Source organism: Antechinus flavipes, chromosome 1 (assembly GCF_016432865.1).
Source record: "Antechinus flavipes isolate AdamAnt ecotype Samford, QLD, Australia chromosome 1, AdamAnt_v2, whole genome shotgun sequence".
In the NCBI taxonomy this organism is placed as follows: Eukaryota; Metazoa; Chordata; class Mammalia; order Dasyuromorphia; family Dasyuridae; genus Antechinus; species Antechinus flavipes.
The window spans coordinates 234,618,614-234,641,204 of record NC_067398.1 but is presented as its reverse complement, the minus strand read 5'-3'; the positions used below and the strand labels follow the sequence as shown (position 1 = coordinate 234,641,204).

The window sequence follows — 22,591 nt, the reverse complement described above, 5'->3', positions numbered from 1 at the left end:
CTGCCACTTTGGGCCCTAGAATTTCAAAGTGGAGTATAAAAAAAATTTTAATCACTAGTTGCCTATTTTTTAGTGTCATATAGAAAATATTTACTCATGCCCTCTAAGATAAAATAATTTCCAAAATAAGTCAAATTTACTTACAATGCCAACAATATGATATCAAAATTCATTTTCAAACCTTTCCAGACAAAATTCAGACTGTATTTTGGAATAGAGAAGTACATGTTTGATCAAGTAGAATGTTTAAGAAAAAAAATTTTGATTACTTTTGAGAATACAAAATATTACAGTATATTTGTACCTTTTTTTTTTACTTGCCAAAGAGTTTTATCCAAATTGTCTTCTTTGATCCTCACAACATCTTTGTGAGATAGGTAAAGAAGCTATTATTACCTCTAGTTGGTAACTAAGGAAATTTGAAAACAAAGTGTAAAATAACCAAAATTCAGAGACAAAGGCCATCTTTGGATGATTCTGACTTAGGCCAGGTATTTTTATAAAAATATGCATTTATATGGTTCGAAACCCTTCTACAATCATAATATCTGAATTACCCAGGGGAAAAGTGAGAGTATACTTTTAAAATGTCTCTTTATACTTAAACATGGTTTCAGATTTGAAATTTAGGTTGTTTGCTCCTTTTATTAATTAAGAAAGATATTATCCACAACATGTCTTCTTCCTGCAAATTTCTGTTTAATCCAGAAGTAAATGGAGGTATGTAGCAAGTGCTACCATTTGTTACTTAATAAAAGATAATATGATATAGTTTTTGCAATGTATGCCCATTGTCAATGGAAAGCAAGTCCCAACAAATACTTCAGCAGCAATAGCATCATAGCTACCAGTTTTATAGTTCTTTAAAGAATGCAAAATACTTTACATATGTTAACCCATCTGATCCTCAAAACAACCCTGTGAGGAAGGTACTATTATTAATCCAATTTTTAAATAAGAAAAATTGAGCAGAGACATTAAATGACTCGCTTAGTGTCACACTTCTAGTAAAATGTCCGAGGCAGGCTTCAATTTGGGTCTTCCTAACTCCAAATCATGAGCTTTATCCATTGTGCCACTGGCAGACAACATTTCTCTTTGACTTGAAAATATAAATCAATTTTTTGTTTGCATAAAACAGATTAAATGTTCAATTTTATTTTAAAATTTATCTGCCCTGCCTATTCAGAAGCCAGTGAGTTATATGAAGTCTTGCATTTCCCCCTTTTTTAAAGTGTGCCATATAATTCCATAACAGGGTTCTAATTCAAAATTCATAGTTCAAAATTAGAACTATGTCTGGAGAAATAACTATGATACTACATAGAGTCCTAATTTGTGGCCTAGTTTTCACTGTCTGCACTTATACAGCCAAGGGCCAAGGCAGACTTAATTGTTCCTCTTAATAAATGTGTGTGCTCAAATGGCTGGAAACCAAAATGAAAGGCAGCAGACAATGGTGACCAAGCATGTACAACAATTCAATTAAGTGCAAAATAAAGTGTACCCTCTCATTTGTCAAGTGAACTGCTTAATTGCGGCTACTTGCATCACTGATCACAAATACTATTATTTTACAGTGCTTCAGAACACTGAGCTCTGATCGTAGAATTTTTTAGCCTGATTAATAGCCTAGGATTAGTCAATAGCTCAATTCAATGCAATTTTAATTACTTCCATTTGGAAATCTATCTAACTGCGGTTCTCCACCAAATTTCAAAGGAATATATATGTAAAAGTTGTTAGTGGGAAGTTTATCAACCTTGACAAATTGTGCATGCCTTTTTTCATGACTATAATATGTCCCTTTGAGCTCTCTTATAATTATATCAAGTTGAAAATGTTTGTATCTTTAACCTGTGCTTTGTGGTCATCATTAATATAAAAATCTTGAGTTGAAAAATAAGTTTCTTTAAAATCATTCTGTTTAAAATGCTGTTAATGATTATGAAAAATTTAAACCTGAATGTATTTATATATGCTATGTCCACTGATGATTGATTATTTTCTAATACTGAAAGGGACCATTAACAATATTAGCCTCTGGTTATCTATTTTTAATAGCTACTATGATAAACAGTAAACCATTAAATATAAAACCAATTTATCTTTTTTTTTTTCCCAAGGATGCTGTCAAAAGTTTGGTTGATTTATTTCCAAAGTCCAAAGTCAATCTAATCTTTGTATGTAAATATTCAAAAGAAAGCAACTGAAGATCTAATGTTATCCTGGCTGTCAGGGAAAAACAGATTCTAAAACAACTTAGCCTATGACAGCATTGAGAAGTTGCTATTAAAATCTGTAGAAATTAGCATCTAGTGTGAAGAACTCTGAGGTTCTAGTGCTCCTGGACTCCTAACTAGCAACTAACCCCTCAAGACGTTGTTTCCACATGGATGAATGAATAAATGAATTAATAAACATTTATTAAGCTTAAACTGAGATCTGGGAATAGAAAAACATGCAAGCAAGAAAGCTCTTGCCCTCAAGGAGTTTACATTTTAATAAAACAGTATACATAGGGAAGTGATAGCTTGGCGGCTCATTTTCCATGTCACACTAGATGAAGTATTTATGGGCTTTACTAATTCTAGTATCTCATTTCATATAACTAAATGTTATCTATTTTATGTAAATAGTATTTTATTTTTTTCAATTACATGTAAAGATAGTTTTCAACATTCATTTTTTTATGATTTTGAGTTCCAAATTTTTCTCTTTTTTCCCTTCCTCCCAACTTCCTTCCCAAGATGGCAATCAATATGATATAATTTATAAATGTGCAATCATGTTAAACATATTTCCACATTTGTTAAGTTGTGAAAGAAACAAAACAAAAGGAAAAAGTGCATGCACATGCACACATGCACACACATGCCATGAAGTAAAAATTATATGCTTTGATTTGCATTCTAATGGATTCTGAATTCTGATGCATTCAGCATCCACCAGTTTTTTCTCTGAATGTGGATGCGTTTTCCATCATAAGTTTTTTGATATTATTGTATTGCTAAGAAAAGCTAAGTCTATCATAGTTGATCATTACACAATATTGTTGTTATTGTATATGATATTCTCCTGATTTTACCCACTTTACTGAGCATCAATTCATATGTCTTTCCAGATTTTTCTGAAATTTATCTGTCCATCATTTCTTAAAATATAGTAATATTCCATTACATTCGTATTCCCATATACCACAATTTGTTCTGTCATTTCCCAATTGATGGCATAAATTTTGTACATGAAGGTCTTTTCCCTTTTGTTTGATCTCTTTAGGATACAGACCTAGTACAGGTATTGTTAGATCAAAGAGTATGCACAGCTTTGTTACCCTTTGGGCATGATTCCAAATTGTTCTCCACAATGGTTAGATTATTTCACAATTCTATCAAAGAATGCCTTAGTAGTCCAATTTGAGAATCTACTTTTAAAAACTATCATTTATTATTTTCATGTCATCTGCAAATACAATAACAGCATTTCATCATTCTGAAAGTAAATATAATTGATATTCTTGAAAAGAATATACACACAACAGCCTTCAACAGAAGCATCTCATTTGAATGCTTAAATTTATTTTTATTTGCTACTGCAAATAAAATTAATTTCTTTTTTTTTTCTTTTCCTTATTCTGTCTGTATGCCTATGATGGAATAAACATAGTAATTTTACATGAAGGCCCTATTTCCTACCTGAACAACAGAAGCTTCGATAAATGAAAAATTGTGCAAAATTCTTTTTCCATTTTCTATTAAGAATCTTTCTCACCTCTTAATGTTCACTTTGTTATGGGAGAAATATTTCTTCTTTGTTCATGTGGTAGATAACTGCTATCAGATATATATTTACTACAACATAGAAATTATGGAGGCAAAAATCTAGGTTTTATTATTATGCTCAAGCATAGGTTTAGACTTCAGAAAACAACAACCAATTATGAGGATTCTGATGACTTCTTATAGAATAAACTATGTCACAGTGACAGAGAAATAATTCATTTACATATTGCAATTTGTATATTCCTTTTAGGTCATAAAACTTAAAGAAAAGACAGGTTCAAAATCGTATATTTTCTTCAATGTCATAAAAATTCAACAAACTTAGCTAAACAGAGTCATGATTTCATCCATTCCCTAAAGAAGCAAATTTCATCAAACAAGGTCTACAGGTAAACTAAATGAAATTATAGATTAAACTATGTTAAGAGGCTTATACAAATAGGCTGATTGAGAAGGAAGATTTACATATCACCAAGAAGTCAGGAACAGTTAAGATTCTTCCTTTGACTTCTTATCTGAGGAATGTTACAAACTCTAAGCAAAAAAAAAAAAAAAAAAAAAGATAAAAATGTAGAAAAAATTCCACAAGACAGATTTTGATCAGTTGAAGTTAATATTAATCAAAAGATTAATAAGGAATAAAAAGAAATTAAAAATTCCCATACCAATTTTAATTTCTATTTTCTACACAAGCTTTATTTTCTTTTCGCAGATTCTGTGTCTATTGCTCAAAAGTTCAGAAAGAGCACTTTTTCAGCTCATGACCACATATTCTATATCTTCTTTAGAATTTAATAGTTTCCCTTCTTATGTAAAGACATTACTAAGGAATAAACAGGGTCCAAATTAGGCTATTAACCCTGCATCACTCCTGGTACATGTTTAGAGCAGAACAAGGATAACAACACAACTTTCTTCCTCTCCTGGCATTATCTGAAACTGGCTGTTCTTTGAAAAAAGAACTATTCTGGAAAAATGTGCAACTCATTTGCTTTAAGTCTGTAATTGGTTTGGTATACACATACAAAAAGGATGGAACATTTAACAACATTCAGTTTGGTTTGGTTTGAAATTTTTAATCCTCCTTTGATATGTATTTCATGGCATGAAAGCCTCCAGGATAAAAGATGTTCCGTCAGGCCTACATTCACTCCTTACTCCATGAAAGCTAGTTCCAGTGCAGATCTCCCAGTGACTTCAAAGGGAGCTCCACCCTTGGGTCACTGCTGGCTGTGTGCAATGAGAAAGGAACATAGCCCTATCTAAGGAGAAAAATATTTCAGGAAAGCTACAGAAGGGGTGAGCCAAAGGGCTTGAAGAAAAGTGCATTCTAGGAAAAAGATATCTTTGCTTCCTAAAAAAGACACTCAGAAAAAAATACACAGTATAACATATGAAGTTGGCAATATCCTATCCACTCCATCTCCTCCTATACCCCAACCAAAAAAAAATTATGGTGATGGATAAATTTCCAGATTCTCCCTCTACAGGATTTTTTTTTTCCTTTGCTCTGTATATTTTATTTACTAACTTACATGTTATAAAACAAAGACAAGACAGCACAAATGTAAACATCCAAAGATATTCTAGAGGAATTTCCTCCTTTATAGCTGCATACCATACACAACCAACCAACAGTCATGGGGGTAGGGAGAAGTGGAAAGAAAACCAAATTCAAAAGAGCGTTAGTGATTTTAAGTGTCTGGAAAGAAGGAAGAGAAGAGAAAAGGCAATTGTCTAAAAATGATTAGCTGGCATTAAAGGCTTTTGGTTACTTCTTTGTAGAGATTCCCAATTGTAATTTGAAAGATTTCTGCATCAGAAAAACAAAAGAGAAAAGGGATTTCTGACTCTTGGTTCAAACAAAATTTAATCAAGATAACTTCAACTGGGCATTGGGAAATATCCAAAGCATAGGGAAAATCTATAACTCAAATATGAATGGACTTCAATTCCTGCTTCCTTCTTTGTCTGATATTGTTTGAAAAGAAAAAATAGACTAGAATAAGGAAGACAGGCCTTTGAAAAATTACTTAGTTTCAGCAAAGAAATAACATGAACATGAACCTGGGTACTCTTAAATAATTCTGTGATTGAAACTTGAAGAAAGATTTCCAATTAAGAAGAGATTGTAATAGTTCACATTAGGGAGGATAAGGACTTAAACGGAGATGATGGCTGTGTAAGTTTAGAAAAGGGAAGAGATGGGAGAATACTGTGGATATAGAAATGGCAAGATTTGGATGGATATGTGAAGGAGGGAAGAAAAGGGAGGGAGCATTTATTAAGCACTTACTGTATGTCAGATCCTGTTTTTAGTGCTTCACACATTTTCTCTCTTGATCTTTTCAAGAGTCCTGGGAAGCAGAGGCTATTAATATTCCCATTTTATAGATGAGAAACTAAGATAGACAGAGGTTAAATGATTTGCCTAGAGTCACACAGCTAATAAGCATCCAAGACTGGATTTGAATTCATGTCTTTCTGACTCTAGCACTCTACTCACTGTGCCACCTAGTTACCTCTGGGAAAGTCAGTAATTGAAGATGACAGCTAGTCATCTATTTACCAGAAGGATGATGGGGATATCAACAGTAATAGAGAAGTTTAGAAGAAGGAAAGGTTTAAGGAAAAGAATACTATAAAGTCTGTGCTATTGACCTCAACTTGTTCACACCTGTTCAGGCTTGTGTGATCCAAAATGAGGGTTTGCTTCAGGAGTCTAACTCAGTGGTTGCCCACTGTACTCAGGAGGGGACGCAGGGCAGGGGATAGATAGGCTGGGCGAAGGAATTTTCCTAGCTTCATGTATGCAGTTGTTTCATGAGTGCCCAATAGGTAACTTAATTGCTAAGAAGAGAGGACTAGTTCAAAAGTGAGAAAAGAAGGAATGTTGAGAGAAATAGAAAGGGAAAGAAATAAACATTTATATAATGCTACTCTATTCCAGAATGTGCTAAAAGTCCTTTTTAACAAATATCTCATTTGATCCCCAAAACAACCCTGGGGTAGGTGCTATTATTATCAAATATTATATATTTGAAGAAATTGAGATGGAGAGAGATTACTTGATTTACCCAATTATTAAGTATCTCAGACTAGATTTGAATTGAGATTAGGTCCAGGATTCTAGTCATTGTGCCACAGTTGCTGAGAACTTGCATAGCAAGTACAGGGGAGTCGAGGAGGCAGAAAGAGAAAAGAAAATGGAAAATGTTGGAGAAAAGTCCCGTTATGAGTGGGGAGGATGAGATGTGATCTTTCTTACCCACTTCTGAAAGAATGATCATGAAGACGCCCCTTGGGCTTATGCTGCTCTGGCCCCTCAGTGAGCTGCCATCCTCAGAGGATGACTATATGGATATCACATCACAGACTCTGTATTTGCAAGTTTTTTAATTGATAAGGTAAAATACTCATAATTCTTTACTGCTGGAGAAAGCAATGATGCAGTTGAGACAAATTAACCAAGCTGAATTCTCTTTTGGATGTCTCCAGTTTTGTACATATGTTCCATGAGAAATTAATAACAATTTCTTTTAAGAATCACAAGAAGGTAGTTCTTAAGAGTAAGAAGATCTGAATTCAAGCCTTAGCTCTGCCCCATAATAGAATTCACCTTTTTGGAACTCAGTTTCTTCCTGTATATATTAAGGGAATTGGATTGACTTTCTGTGATTCTGATCTGATATAGCTCCTAAATCATCTATACTGATGACAGTCAAGACTTGGGAATTAGAGCAGCCAGGTGATACAGTAGATAGAGTGCCAGGCCTGGGTAAGGAAGACTCATCTTCCTGAGTTCAAATCTGTCCTCAGACACTCAATAGTTGTGTGACCCTGATCAAGTCACTTAACCCAATTGCTTCTCAAAAAAACAATCACCACCACAACGAAAAATAACTTGATCTAAATTTCTGATAAGACAGGGAAAACCCATCAAATGAGACAACCTAGATAAAGCACATTGTAAACCTTAAAGCTCTATGCAAAAAAAATTTTTGTTGTTGTTGTTATTCAAACATCTGACTCTTCATTAGCCCATGGACCATAGCATGACAGACCCTTCTATTTTCCACCATTTCTCAAAGAATGCCCAATTTCATGTTCATTGTTTCTGTGATGCTATCATCCCCTGCCACCCATTTTTCTTTTGCCTTCAATCTTTCCCAACATCAGCGTCTTTCCCAATGAATCCATCTCCTCATTATGTGGCCAAAGCTTCAGTATGAAGTAATAAACTAAGTATTACATTCAGTATTAAGCTTCAGCTTTAATGTTTGGCCTTCCCAGGAATAGTCTGAATTAATTTCTTTAAGTATTGATTGATTTGATCTCCTTGCTGTCCAAAACACTTTCAGAAGTCTTCTTCAAAAAGCATTGATTCTGCAGAACTCAGCTTTCCTTATAATCCACCTTACAGCAGCCATAGATTGTTACTGGAAAAACCATAGCTTTGACTATACAAACCTTTGTTGGCAAGGTGATTTCTGTTCTTTGGTATTCTGTCCAGATTTACCATAGCTTTCCTTCCAAGGAGCAAGCGGCTTTTAATTTCATGGTTACAGTCACCATCTGCAGTGATCTTTGAGCCCAAGACTTATAAAATCTGACACTGCTTCCATTTCTTCTCCCTCTATTTGCCAAGAAGTGAAAGGACCAGTTGCCAAGGTATTATTTTTTTGATGTTACACTTCAAACTAGCTTTTACACTTTCCTCTTTCAAGAGGCTTCTTAATTCTTCACTTTCTGACATCATGTTAATTTTAGCTATTATCTTTTTAAAAAGCAACCCTTAATTTCCATGTGAGCCCTAATGACTAAAGTTGATTTACTACTATGATTTGGAAGTCTTCCCATTATTAGTAATATATGGTAGGTTATTTTTGAAGGCCATAATCATTTTAAGTTAATTCAAAGATCAGGGGCAGCTAGGTGGTGAAGTAGATAGAGCTCGAGCCCTGAAGTCAGGAGAACCTGAGTTCAAATCTGGTCTCAGACACTTAACACTTCATAGATGTGTGATCCTGTGCATGTCACTTAACCCCTTGCCAAAGAAAAAAGAAAGTTAATTTTGGATCAAGGCTTTTTAATCTTTTGTATCAACATCCCTTTTAGTCCCCAAAGAAATTTGTGGACACCTCTGAATATTTTTTAGTTCATATTTGAAGAAATGCTGAATTTCAATTAGTAATTAGTAAATATATATATATATATATATATATATATATATATACACACATACACACACACACACACACACACACACACACACACATATATATATATATATATATATATTTTTTTTTTTTTTCTTATCCAACTTCATGGGCCCACTGAAATATATTCCCCAAAGTCTACAGATTCCAAGTTTAGAGTCCCTGATATAGTGACATTGAATAGTTATTACCAGCTCCCCACGATGTAGTGGGGGGAAAAGTGTTGAACTTGAGCAATACGGGTGATTACTTTAGTCATTCAGCCCAATTCAGAGTCCTTGTCTGAATTGTACAAATTCCCCATTTTGCTTAGCTTTGAATGCCTGGTCACTCTATGTAAAAAACAAACAAATCATGGGTCTAGAAAAGTTCTGGGATGTCAGTTCAACCTAGACTCTAGCCTATAAATCTGAATTAAATTTGAACAAATGAAAATTGGTCTGTCTCTTCCCTATGATACTCAAAAATATGTATTTTTTGGTCAATTTTTTCTGAAAGTTTTTAGGTTACCATTACTAATTATACAACTATTATTTTACAGCACACATATCATAGGAATATAAACCTTAATGCAAATCTGACTTCACTAAGTAAATTATATAACCAGAGTCTGGCAAAAGTCTATTTCAATGTCTTTTGATTTATTATGGTCATTTTTCATCTCTTTATAATGCACAAAGCATAGAAATGTGTTATGCTCCAAGTTAAAATGGTTCTGTTTCAGAAACCAGATTCTTCCAGTTATAATTTCATTTAATTCACCTTACTTTTAGTTAAGCAGTTAGGAATGAGTGTCTACAGTGACCCTTAGCCTATTCCATCTGAAGTCACTTGATCTCTTAATTAAGTTCGCAATGGGAATGTTGCTTGAAAGTATCTTTCAGCTGGGAAAGTTCCCCAAATACAAAATAATACCAGGAGGCTGCAGCTACACCTGCAGTCATTTCACTGGAAGCAGATGCAAGTGCTTTTAAAAACTTTTGCTTAGTGAATCTTACTACATCCTTATTGGATTCAAAGAAAACAGTTTCAAGATGTTCATACCATTTCAACAGCCAACATACATGGTAAAAAAGGTGTGCAGGGAATAGAAAAAGTTTCTGTTAGGAGATACTCCCTCTAATAAAAGTGACAGATGGAGAAAGATTTTTAAAGTCACTTCTATTTTAACATTCCCAAAGAAAGAAAAATTTATTCTAACATTTATTTCTTTTCAGCAATGTTTGCTGCTAACATGGGTACCAATGAAAACATGTATGTGCTAAAATTAATGACTATTTTATAAAATGTTTACTAGTAGAAATATAGTGAGAGAGTAATAGTTAACTCTGTTTTCCTCCTACGGCTCATAAGCTAACCGTACAGAAATCCATAGAGTTGTAAAAACTAATTTCACCTCTCAGAAGAAAGCTTATCTTCACTCTATGACTGTGAGGAGCACCTTCTTGAGACTTGTGAACCAGCAAGGAGAAATTAGGCAAATTATTATATCATACAAAATTAAATCATTTATGCTTTATATTTTTGGTAAATTTGTCTCAAAATTAGAAAAGAAACCAGAGCTCTTGCCTCTTTAGGCTTTCATGCTTGCCATAGGGAAATATTTTTCCACTTTTGTATCCTGTTACATCCACAGTGATTTTTCCAGATACTTAGTATTTTTAGTCAAATCTTCATCACAAATAAAGAAGAGATAAAACACAGAAATCCTTTCCTATTGAATTAATTTGATTTTTGTCTTTTGTGATGCCAGCTATCAAAATTGTCAAATAAACCAGTTTTGATTCATAAATAATGGTTCCATTATATCTACTGTGCCACTGGTCAGAGTACCTGAAATTTTAATTCACTTGTTCAGCTAAATTTCATCCTCAGTTCATGGCCATAAAATTCCTTATTGACAAACTTTCAAGCCAACTTTGACTCTGAGGTATCTAGTCAACATTTTTCTTCTGTGTGGATATTAGTTTATTGAATAAGTGGCATCTGTTTTCCTCCACATCACTGAGAGAGGAGGTATTTCCTTTTGACAGCTTTGCACGATTTATGGGTTTGCATGCTCTGAAGAAAAATAGTACTAAGCAAAAAATTCCAATTCATTACCTCTCGGTACTTAATTAAGCTCATACACATTGCACACTATAGGTGAACTCTGAAATGACTGTGACAGCAGCACAGCAGAGAGTTATATTATCTTTGTAAGACAGAGAAGATTTTAACTATCTTGACCTCGTTTTTCCATTTATGATATTCATAAATCTTCCTTCTTTTTTTCACACTCTTACAACTAGTTGTATAAAACTAAAAAACAGGCAAAATTCCCATCTACTTCCTCCTAATCTGTGGACTCAACTCCCAAATTATTTTTATAAACCACAAAATCAAGCAGTAACCATCACTGTCTGACTTAAAGTTTCCTTCAGTTATGAGATGCTGTGGATATTCTGTTCACAGGTGGTTTGTTTTGAGGAAGTGGAACAAATATAGCTAAGTTTACACTTACAAATGGTAGGCAGATGACCAAATTTTACCTGTCAGGGTTCTGGGTGCATACGTGCATCTGTAAAAGGATCCGCTGAGTGAATGTCTTAAAGCATTGCCCACATTTCCAAAGGTGCCAGTCACTAAACTCAGAGTTGAGTTGGCTGGTTGAAGTTGGGCTTGCAAGAACTCGCTGGTTTTTTACATTGATTTGATTAAATCCTGACTCGATGGGCCCAGCCTTGTCCAGGAGAGAGAAATTCCGGCTACATGGAGTCTGTGGGAAAACTACAGAGCGCTGTGGCGTGGCAGGAGAGAGCTTGCTGCTTTTGTTAAAGGACTGCAGGGTGTCTTGTCTGCACATGGCTTCCATTACAGTTGAAGGGACATTCACTGGCAGAACAACAGCAAGAAAGAAAAGTGGAAAAAACAGATCAATTTTACAGGCAACTGTAACATGGTTCAAGAAAAAACATTGTTATCATAAAGTAACAGCTCAATCAGCTGATATTTATGGAGTACCCAATTCTATAAGGATCTGGAAAAAAGTATATGACAAGGTCCTTGCCCCCAACAACTTCACAATCTAACTGAAAAGATAATACACTTCAACAATAGGATTTTGATGACGATTGCTTTATAATACACTTTTAGGTCTGGCACAGCTATTCCACCTTCATTTGCTTTTTTTTTTTCACTAATTCCTTTGAAATTCTTGACCTTTTGTTCTTCCAGATGAATTTTGTTATTATTTTTTCTAGATCTGTAAAATAATTTCTTGGGAGTTTGATTGGTACAGCACTAAATAAGTAAATTAATTTAGGTAGTATTGTCATTTTTATTATATTAATTTGATCTACCCAAGATCACTTGATATTTTTCCAGTTGTTTAGATATGACTTTATTTGTGTGGAAGGTGTTTTGTAGTTTTGTTCATATAGCTCTTGACTTTCCCTTGGCAGATAAATTCCCAAATATTTTATACTATCGACAGTTATTTTAAATGGAATTTCTCTTTGTATCACTTGCTGCTGGATTTTATTGGTGATATATAAAAATGCTAATGATTTATGTGGATTTATTTTGTATTCTGCAATTTTGCTGAAATTGTGGATTGTTTCTAGTAGTTTTTTAGTTGACTCTCTCAGGTTCTCTAAGTATACCATCATATCATCCACAAAGAGTGATAATTTAGTTTCCTCATTACCTAATCTAATTCCTTTAATCTATTTTTCTTTTTGTATTGCCAATGCTAACATTTCTAATAAAATATTGAATAGTAATTGTGATAGTGGGCAACCTTATTCCACCCTTGATCTTATTGGGAATTGTTCTAGTTTATCTCCATTACATATGATGCTTGCTGATGGTTTTAAATAGTTGCTACTGATTATTTTAAGGAAAAATCCATTTATTCCTATATTCTCTAGTGTTTTTCATAGGAATGGGTGTGGATTTTGTCAAATGCTTTTTCTGTATCTATTGAAATAATAACATAGTTTTTGTTAGTTCGGTTATTGATATAATCAATTATGCTAATAGTTTTCCTACTATTGAACCAGCCCTGCATTCCTGGTATAAATCCAAAGAGATTACAAAAAATCATCCCCAGGATAATACACTACTTGGTGATGGTATATTATCCTAGGGATGACTTTCTGTAATCTCTTTGCTAATATTTTATTTAAGATTTTTGCGTTAATATTCATTAGGGAAATTGGTCTATAATTTTCTTTCTCTGTTTTCATCCTACCTGGTTTAGGTTTCAGTACCATGTCTGTGTCATAAAAGGAATTTGGTAGGAGTCACATGAACATTAGGGAAACATAAAAGGTTATACATAATTAAATAACAAATTGTGAGTTATAAGCTAAAAATACTGTTGGTGATCAAGTGAGAGGGAGATTAGGGAGGAATGAAGGGAGAATTTAGCCATGGTTTTAAGGATGGTTGGGCATAGAATGCAAGAGAGAAGAGGACCTTCTAGGTAATAATAAATGAGTAGGCTAAGATGTCTATGATATGTATATTGTATGGTGAGGACACTTGTGTGGCTATTAGGGATCAGAGGAAACAAGTTTGCCTTGCTGGAATGAGACCAGATTATGCAAGTCTTTAAAAAACAAGAAGAGAGACTTAAATTTAATACTATTGGAAGTTGAATCAATGAAGATTTTGTAGTATAGTAGTAACAACAAAAGCAATGTCTAAGAAAAAATTATCCTAACAATTAGTGTGGGAAGAGATTTGAATCAAGGACACTTTCAGTAATCCATTTAAAAATCCATTTAAAAAGTGACAAAAACCTGAACTAGGTGATAACAATAAGAACAAAGGAATTCTTTCTTTTGAAGGAAAATATTCTAATATTCTTGATTTTTTTTTGCTCATATATTAGCAACATATTAGCAAAAATTTACTAAGCAATTTCCAGTTATTCTTAACATTGAAGGAATGAAAAATAATGAAATATTCCAGAAAAGGAAAATGAAACCCCCAAAAGATATAGCATGAAACAAAATTAAGAGACAGGAAGAAAACCGAAAAAGCAACAGATGAAGAGGCATGTTGGAAGGAGAGGAGAGAGACTGACTAAAGAAGATTCTAAGAAGTATAAATCTTCTCCTAGATTCCGGCAATTTGGCTTTCTAATCTTCTGTTATTCTCTTCTAACTATTTGGAGTCTTCAAATCAAATTCTCATGAGAGGACTTTATTATATATTATGAACAAAGAATAAGTATTATAGTGAATATGATTTAACCATTATCCTGGGCTTTCACCCTTGAGCAGTTGATTTTCAAGACACCCATAAAGTGGCTTATTGGATATTAACCAAAACTGACAAAATTAAATGCTGGCAAAGTTGTGAAAGGACATATATACACATATATATATATACATATATGTCTATATGTATATATATATATATATACATATATATGTCTCTATATGTAAATGAGTAGAATCTTTTTGTACACTAGGAAGTCACAAAAATAATCAGTTATTAGGAATGTACAAGTTTATAACAACTTCATTTTTATTATAAAGATCTAGAAGCTACCTATCTATCTAGTAGTTAGTAAATGGCCAAATAAACTACATTATATCAATGAAATAGGTTACTATGAAGTCCTCCCAAAATAATTATAAAGAATATAAATAAATTTGAAGAGCGTTGTATGAAATAGTGGGAAATAGAAAATAAAATTTAAAAAAATACATATAGATGTTGATTATAAAAAAGTCAATATGGGATAATTAAAAGAGTGTTGATCATGAAATCATGAGACTCAAATACAAATTCTGACTCTTTCATGTATCAGCAATGTAATCTGGGAAAATTACCTAATTTCTCTGGGCCTCAGTTTTCTCAGCTTAAAAATGGGGATAATAATGTTTATATTACCAACTTCACAAGTTTATTGTGAGGAAACTGCCTTGCATACTTCAAGACACTGAGAAGATAAAAGCTATTAGTATAAAAGGAAAACTATATACACAGATACAAATATTAATTACGTACAGAAGGAAGGGGACACAAGTATGAGCACTAGTAATTTGATATGTTCATATTTTCAGGAAGAATTAGTTTTTTAAGTATAATTGATTTTAAATACATGTTAAATTGATTTTATTGCTGCTTAATATTAGGAATATAATAAATTAATTTTTTCACAACGCTATCTTGTCCAGCAAATTCACCCCATCAGGCCCCTCTCTTTTATCTTCAATCTCTCCTTATCTATTGACACCTTTTCTGCTGCCTAAAAACATGCCCATGTCTCTCACATCTTTAAAAACAAAACAAACAAACAAAAAAAACTTTTACTTGATCTGATTATCCTTGCTAGTTATCACTTTCTATCTTTTCTTTCCTTACTAGTTAAATTCCTTGAGAAACTCATTTTATACATGGAGCTTTCATTTTTTTCATCCTCCTCTACCCCTGGGCAATCTGGCTTCCAACCTCATCATCAATAAAAATGTCCTCTCTAAAGTTACTAATGATCTCTAATGGTCTTTTCTCATTCTTGATCTTCCTTGACATCTCTGAAGTATTTGATAGTTCTAGTAATTTTCCTGGATATGCTCTATTCTCTATTGACATTGTTCTCTCCAGGTTCTTCTCTTTGTGTGGCTTGATTCTTCTCAACCTCTTTTGCTGACTCTTCATACTTGTCATATCCTCTAACTGTGGGTGCTCCTATGGCTCTGTCCTGGGCCCCCTTTTCTATAGTATCTCACTTTGTAATCTCATTATCTCTTATTGTTTCACTTATCTCTGTGAGGATGATTCCCAGATCTATGTATGCAGCTCTAATAACTTTTCTGAATTACAATCATGTATCCCCAACTACTTCCTGGACATCTTGAATTGAATATCCTCTAAGCATCTCAAGTTGGAGATGTCTAAAACCAAACTTCCCGAACTTTTTCCCTTCCAAACTTTTTTTTTTAAATTACTGTGAGAGTACCACCATTTTCCCATTCACTCAGGTCAGTTGCTTCTGTAACTCTTCAAAATCTCAGTTTCCTCAGCTTTAAAAATGAGGATAAGTAAATGACAAACCTTCTGCCAGTTCTAAAACTTTCAGTATTATGAGACTACTCAGCCCAGAAAGAAACTATTTCTTGATAGTTAAGCTATCTTAACTCAAAGATTCAGACCCAAATAGAAATGCAGAAACTGAGTTCTATTCTCAATCCTGTCATACATTGTTGACAAAATATCCTTAAGTCTGAGTTTCTACATCTACAAAATCAAAATGACGTGTTGGCATAGTATTTCAGGTCCCAGGTAAACAGACACCTAATAACTTGATAAAGCAAAAAGCTTGTCTGATCCTCTTCCTATTTGATCCATGATATATCTTGATAAGACTATGTCAAGAATTTTTTTTTCTATCAAATACTTCTGCTTAGCTTACAGACAATCATTTTGCTCTGAGGAAGGTATTCATCATATGAAATTTTAAAGCTGGTTTCCAAAAGAGAAATGAAATTTTTGACCATAAGTTGAACTATGTGTTAAAGCTCAAACATGAAGATAGAAATTTTAGGGCTAGTCCCATGGACAAAGAAAACCAATAGAAAGTCACTTACTTATACACCATAAAACAAAACCCAAAAAGGCTAAGAAAAAAGGAGTCATCTTTATGAGTGAGACATTGTGTCATTTTTAGTTTGAGATTAAGAAATCAAGGAATGACCATTTCTATGGATGGAAAAACAAAGACTGTTATGTCTCAAAAACCAATGATAGAAGAGAAAGAGCATACGAAATATTTTTCAAGCCTTTGAATATCACCCACCTAAGACTTGCTGAATGGTGGAAGAGCAATGAAAGATACCTAACACCTTCTAGGGCCAGCTCCACCATTAATTAACTATGTGATCTTGGGCAAGGCATTTTAGTTCTCTGCTCTCAGTTTATCTCCCTGTAAAAAGAGGGGATTAGACTAGATAAGCCCCAGAGTGCCTTTCAGTTCTCATATCCTGGAATTGCTCTAGATAGACTCATGCTGGTGCTCTGAAAGCTTATGAGATTACAGACTCTGGGGCTATCAGTTATGATTCAAGAAAGGGATATAGAACAAGAATCTTCAAATCTTTTGAATTCATGGATCCTCTATATTAAAGAACAACAACAGCAGCAACAACAAAAACCACTTTGAAAAGCACTGTTAATGTATTCAGATTTGAAATAGTCATATAAATATATGCATATGTGTATAATTAGATAAATTTAGTTTGTAAATATCAATCTATGGTAAAAGGGTTAAATATAATAGTAAAAACAACAAAATCAATATTAGTGTAGTTGTAGAGACAATGTAAGTGACAAAATGCCTGATTTAGGTCCCCCAATATGTGCTTAAATATTAGTTGTGTGACCCTGGGCAACTTACTAAACTGAATATGTCTCAACAAATCCCTTACAATTTATCTACTCAGATCCTTGTGTTAGGGTAATAATAACATAGGAGACCCGAAGGTCATCCTAAAATTCCTGTCACTTCTTTTTATCTTATTCTTATCTCAATTATTTTAAAAACAAAAGTAAGGCTTTTTCTGCATAAGGGAAGTAGCACTTTTATTGTTCATTTTAAGGAGAAGTCCTTGAGTATGCATGACAATGACATGAAAATGAAAGCATAACTTGGAGACAGATTAAGAAATAGGAATTGGATTCAGGAATTATATCCTCATTCAAATCTCTTAAACATACACATACACATATGTTTAAGTATGCAATACACACAAACACACACATAAATAAAAAGACCTATAGTTGTACTACATTAGTGATATAATCCCATGGAATCTTAAAGCCTGAAGAAGAAAGCTTAACCAGTGGTTCATGACCTCATATGGGGTTGCATAAGTCCATATGGCAATTGCAAAATTATAATTTATTGTCAGTAATTGTTTGATTTGTATATCTATTTTATATATCTATACTCCAGGGTTGTGAATGAAAAAAGTTTAAGAAGCCCTGCTCTACTATAGAAGACAATTCAGAAAACAATGAACCACAATTATAAAAATGCGCCTATAGCATATACAACTACAACACATAACTTCTCTAATTCAAAAATGCCTGGAAATGAGCCTTATATACATTATTGGGAAAACTATTCAAAACAAAACAGGAAACATTATTCTAGACCACCTGAAGGAAACTACAACATTGCTGAAGTTAGATCAGAAACAGGATAGAAACTAGACTGATGATGATGATAAAGATGATGATGATGATGATAAAGCTGATGATGATGAAGATGATGATAGCATTATATATCAGTTAAGGTTTACAAAGCCCTTTAGATAAGTTACCTCTTCATTTTACAGAAGAGGAAACTGAAGCTGACAGAGGTTGAGAAATTTAAGGGATCTTGGGGTTATACAGCTTGCAAGTATCTGAGACAAGAATCAGTTCAGGTCTTCCTGGCTCCAAGTTTAATACCCTATCTACTATATCCTAAATTACCCCTGGGCTAGAATTCTGCTTTCTCTGATAAATACTGGTCAACACCTATTTAAAACAGTTTAAAGTATATGCCTAGAATACTGAGAATGTAAGTAATTTACCCAGATTTCTACAGCTAGTATGTCATCTCTCTAACACATTCCACTTTCCACATTCCCACTAGTGATTAACAAGATTTTTTTTGTATCTTAGGATATCTGAAAATACAGAAGCTAAGAGGAATTACTGACATGAGGTCAGATGAAGAACACTAGAACTAATGGACATCCTTTAAAGATTAAAAGTGATGATAATTAAAATTTGTGATCAATAAAGAAGAATAACTTGTCAATTCATTCCAAGATTGAAGTAGAGTCTTAAAATATAAATTGGTTCAAGAATTACAGTGCTATAGAGTAGAGCTAAAAGACCACCTAAAAATTTAGGCAAATGATTTTCAATAGGTTACTAAGTGAAACTAAGTCTTTACTTAGTATGGAAATTTCTTTAACAATACAGAGGAGCATCTTGACTTTAACTTATCATCTTAAAGAATTGGCTAGGCAAAATAAGAATCTGGGCAGCAGTACCGTACAGTGGACAGAGCACTTTTAGACCCAAAATCAGACCTGAGTTCAAAAGGATCTGAATTCAATTACTAGCTATGTGACCCTGGGCAAGTCACTTAACCCCATTTGCCTCAATTTCCTCATATCTAAAATGAGCTGGAAAAGAGAATGGCAAACCACTTTGGTATCTTTGCCAAATAGTTACAAAGAATCAGACATGATAGAAACAATTGAACAACAAAATTGGAAGCTAACTTGCCCATGGTTACATAGATTGTAAGTGTCATAATTAGGACCTCTAAGAAATATACCATGCTGTCTCTCCCTATGGAATATATCCTTAATTTTTAGAGATAAATAAGTATAATGTGTGAGGGGGGAGAAGGATAGTGTTCTGGTACATATGCAAATACCATCAACTTTATGATGGAATTCAATATGATCTGTGGGGAGAATAGACTGCAGAGATTCAGAAATTCAGGAGTATAAGTCAGGTGTTACAGCCAGTCTAGCAGATGATTGTAAAGGATTCAGTCATTCCCTACCATCCTTTCACATCACAGTCAGAAAACTGTACAGATGGAGCCATCAGTTTTACCCAATAAAATATTCTTATACTATGTAGTAGGAGGTTGGGGTAGAAAACTATATGAAGTGTTCTATGCTTGACAATTTTACTTTGCTATGGTTTTAGCTTATTGCTTTCCCTTATTACAGGGCCACAAATAATCAGTTGCCTGAATCTTATGAATTAAGTAAGTTGACTAAGAATTGGAGCTATCTCATGTAAAAGAGGAGGGCTCTGTAGCTATAGTTTATCATGATTTTTAATTTTTGGAGTAGTTTTTCCATTTTATTTTCATTTCATTTTTCATTTAGAGTGCTTTTTAAACTTGAGACCAGCACCTGATATACCATGAGGAGTCAAGAAGGTAGTAGATTATTTCTTTTGAAAGGTTCACAATTAACAGAAAGTGGCTCTCTAGTATTATATACTCCATTTAGAACTATTATTTATATAAAACAAATACACAAAAATTGTTTCCAGAAGCAAAATATCTATATGATAGGTAGGCTGAGACCACTCTAACTAATCAAAATTCTTGAGGAGGATCATACAGGGTACACTGGATACACAGTGAAACTATTTACCTGGTGTTTTGAGCATATTGCCACCTGGTGGCACTCTTATTGGATAAATTAATTATGTGACAGCCTGCTTTTCTACAGGCTTGCAGAGAGCAGAACATCAGTAAGTATATGTAACTAATGCTAAGACAGCATCTCCATTGTTGCCTAAAATACTTTTCAAGTTCCCAACTAGGCTGCTCCACTGTCATATATGTATGTATGTTTTGTTCTCATAGAAAATAATGGACATAGATTTTAACTCAAATCAAAATCATTTATGGAATGCTAAATGAACATTGTGCTAGGAGCTAGAAAAATATAAGAATGGACAAAATATTGCCCTTATTTACCATCAAATAGGATAAATACAGCACATACAGATAAACATAACCCAGAGTGGAGAATATGATAAATGTATGGGAGAGACTGAGTCCTGAGGAACATACTGATCCCTTCTATTTGGGTTCTTATAATTGGATGGGGGCCATTATGGAGGTATTTCTGCTTTATTCTATTATCTTGGGACACCTTCCTCCCCCCTCAGAAAGGTGGGGGGATCTGATAGAACCAGGATTTGCTCCAGTGTCGTAATAGCAAGGTCACCCTGAAGTTTCACATTACGCTATATCAGCTTAATGCTATAAGACAGCAGAAGTAGCAGGAATACTTGTTTAACATTTATTCCCAGGTGTTTTTTTTTTAATTTCCTCTGAAATGAATATGAGTACACATTAGGCTTTACACTCTGCGGGAACTAGACCCCTACTGAAAGCTTTGGGAGAACTCATTCCTGCTTGCAGATACATCTGTTCACATGTGTATTCTGATTGCTTCTTTTGAAAGGCCCACAGTTGACAGAAAGTGGCTCTCTCTTTGGAGCTCTATATGCTCCATTTAGAACTATTATTTATATAAAACAGACAAACACACAAAAATTGTTTCCAGAAGCAAAATGTCTATATGAAATGGTGGTTTCCCTTTGAGTCACAGAGTCCAGTATGAGTGACTGATGATCTTGCTGCTACTGAGAAAGGCATGCCATTATGGTGGCGCAAAGTCATTCTGTCCAATGTGAAATGTGAGTTTAAAAGGTTAAAGAAGGTTTAAAAGCCCCATGGGAAGAAAATGACATGTTTTTGGTGGCCTCTAAGGTCTGTGTTTTTAATGGAAAGTGCTTAAAAACAATATATTCCCTAAGTAAAATTACTCCTTTCTGTCCTTTCATTAACTAGACATAATTTAACCAAATACTTTCAGTACTCTGTGATGACTATAATAGAAAGGCTCAATATTCATTCAATAAGCATTTCCGAAATGCCTGCTGTGGGCCTACATAGCACTCTAATGAGCCTCTGTGGGAGAACACAAAAAAAGTCAAATTTCCAACCTTACTACGAAAGGATCTAATCCTTAACTTACACAACTATTCTGTGCAAAGAATTGTATGGGAGTATTTTGTGTATGTGTATAAATAGACATCAAAAATGATTTCCATCCTAATAAGAGAAATAAAAAGAAAATAAACCCATAAGTGTGTATATACAAGGAAATAAAAATGCATAAAATGTGGTAAGTTGTCAAGACAGGTACAAACAAAGCACTAAGAGAGTTCTGAGCATTTTTTATGTGTAAAATCTTTACATGTTGTCCCAGGTGAGAATTAACATTTTACAGGCTGAGCTTTGACATTTACCACATGATTTTTCAGTGGTTAAACTGTGTCCTTCCACATATTGTGTTCTTTTTGTTCATGAAATTTTTTTTTTTAATCATAGACTCAATATACCATTATTGGATATGCCTGAGGCCACCCAGAGAATTATACAGACTATACTTTCCATGCCCATCTGATAAAGCTTTCTGTTTGTTTCATGGGTGGTCAAACATAACACTTCCAGTATACACAGTTTGCCCTTTTATTTTATTTTTTTAAGATGTTGCAATCTTTAAAGCAGAAACTGAAATCAAATGCTTGTAATACCCCACTGGGAAAAGGGATTATAATCCTTGAGTATTATAATCAATGACTTAATTCCTTTAAAACTTTTCTTAACCCTTAGAGATTTGGAAATAAGCATACTTTTTTTGGTTGCATAATCCCCAATATCTCACTAGTTTATGAATTTTCCCCTCAGTATTTCAGGTGCTAAATTACATAGCACACTGATTCAGTAGAGTCTTAACTCCAAATATCAGCTTGAAAAATGTCCCATATGAATCTGATTATAGGATAAACCAGAGACTAAGAAACATATTCCAGTTGCTGCCAGGCAATGCATTTTTGGATAAGGGCATGGAGCCAAATCTAGATGTTTCATGACTCCACTTTTACTTTTCAGCTGTATGACCCCAGGCTGGTGAGAGTGGTAATCAGTACATGAGCAGAAGAACAGCAGATTATGGTTTCTAAAATCTGTTGTCCTAAACATGTCTCTCT

At 33.7% G+C, this 22,591-nt stretch overlaps 1 protein-coding gene across 1 annotated transcript in view; it reads right to left on the bottom strand.

Annotated features, from left to right (window-relative positions):
- The window catches only part of PRDM6 (PR/SET domain 6), a 157,405-nt gene that overhangs the window by 13,514 nt on the left and 121,300 nt on the right, over window positions 1-22,591 (bottom strand). Inside the window, exon 5 of the mRNA XM_051997960.1 lies at window positions 11,533-11,875. Within this exon, the coding sequence (XP_051853920.1) occupies window positions 11,533-11,875 (343 nt within the window). The remainder of the gene's footprint in view (window positions 1-11,532; window positions 11,876-22,591) is intronic.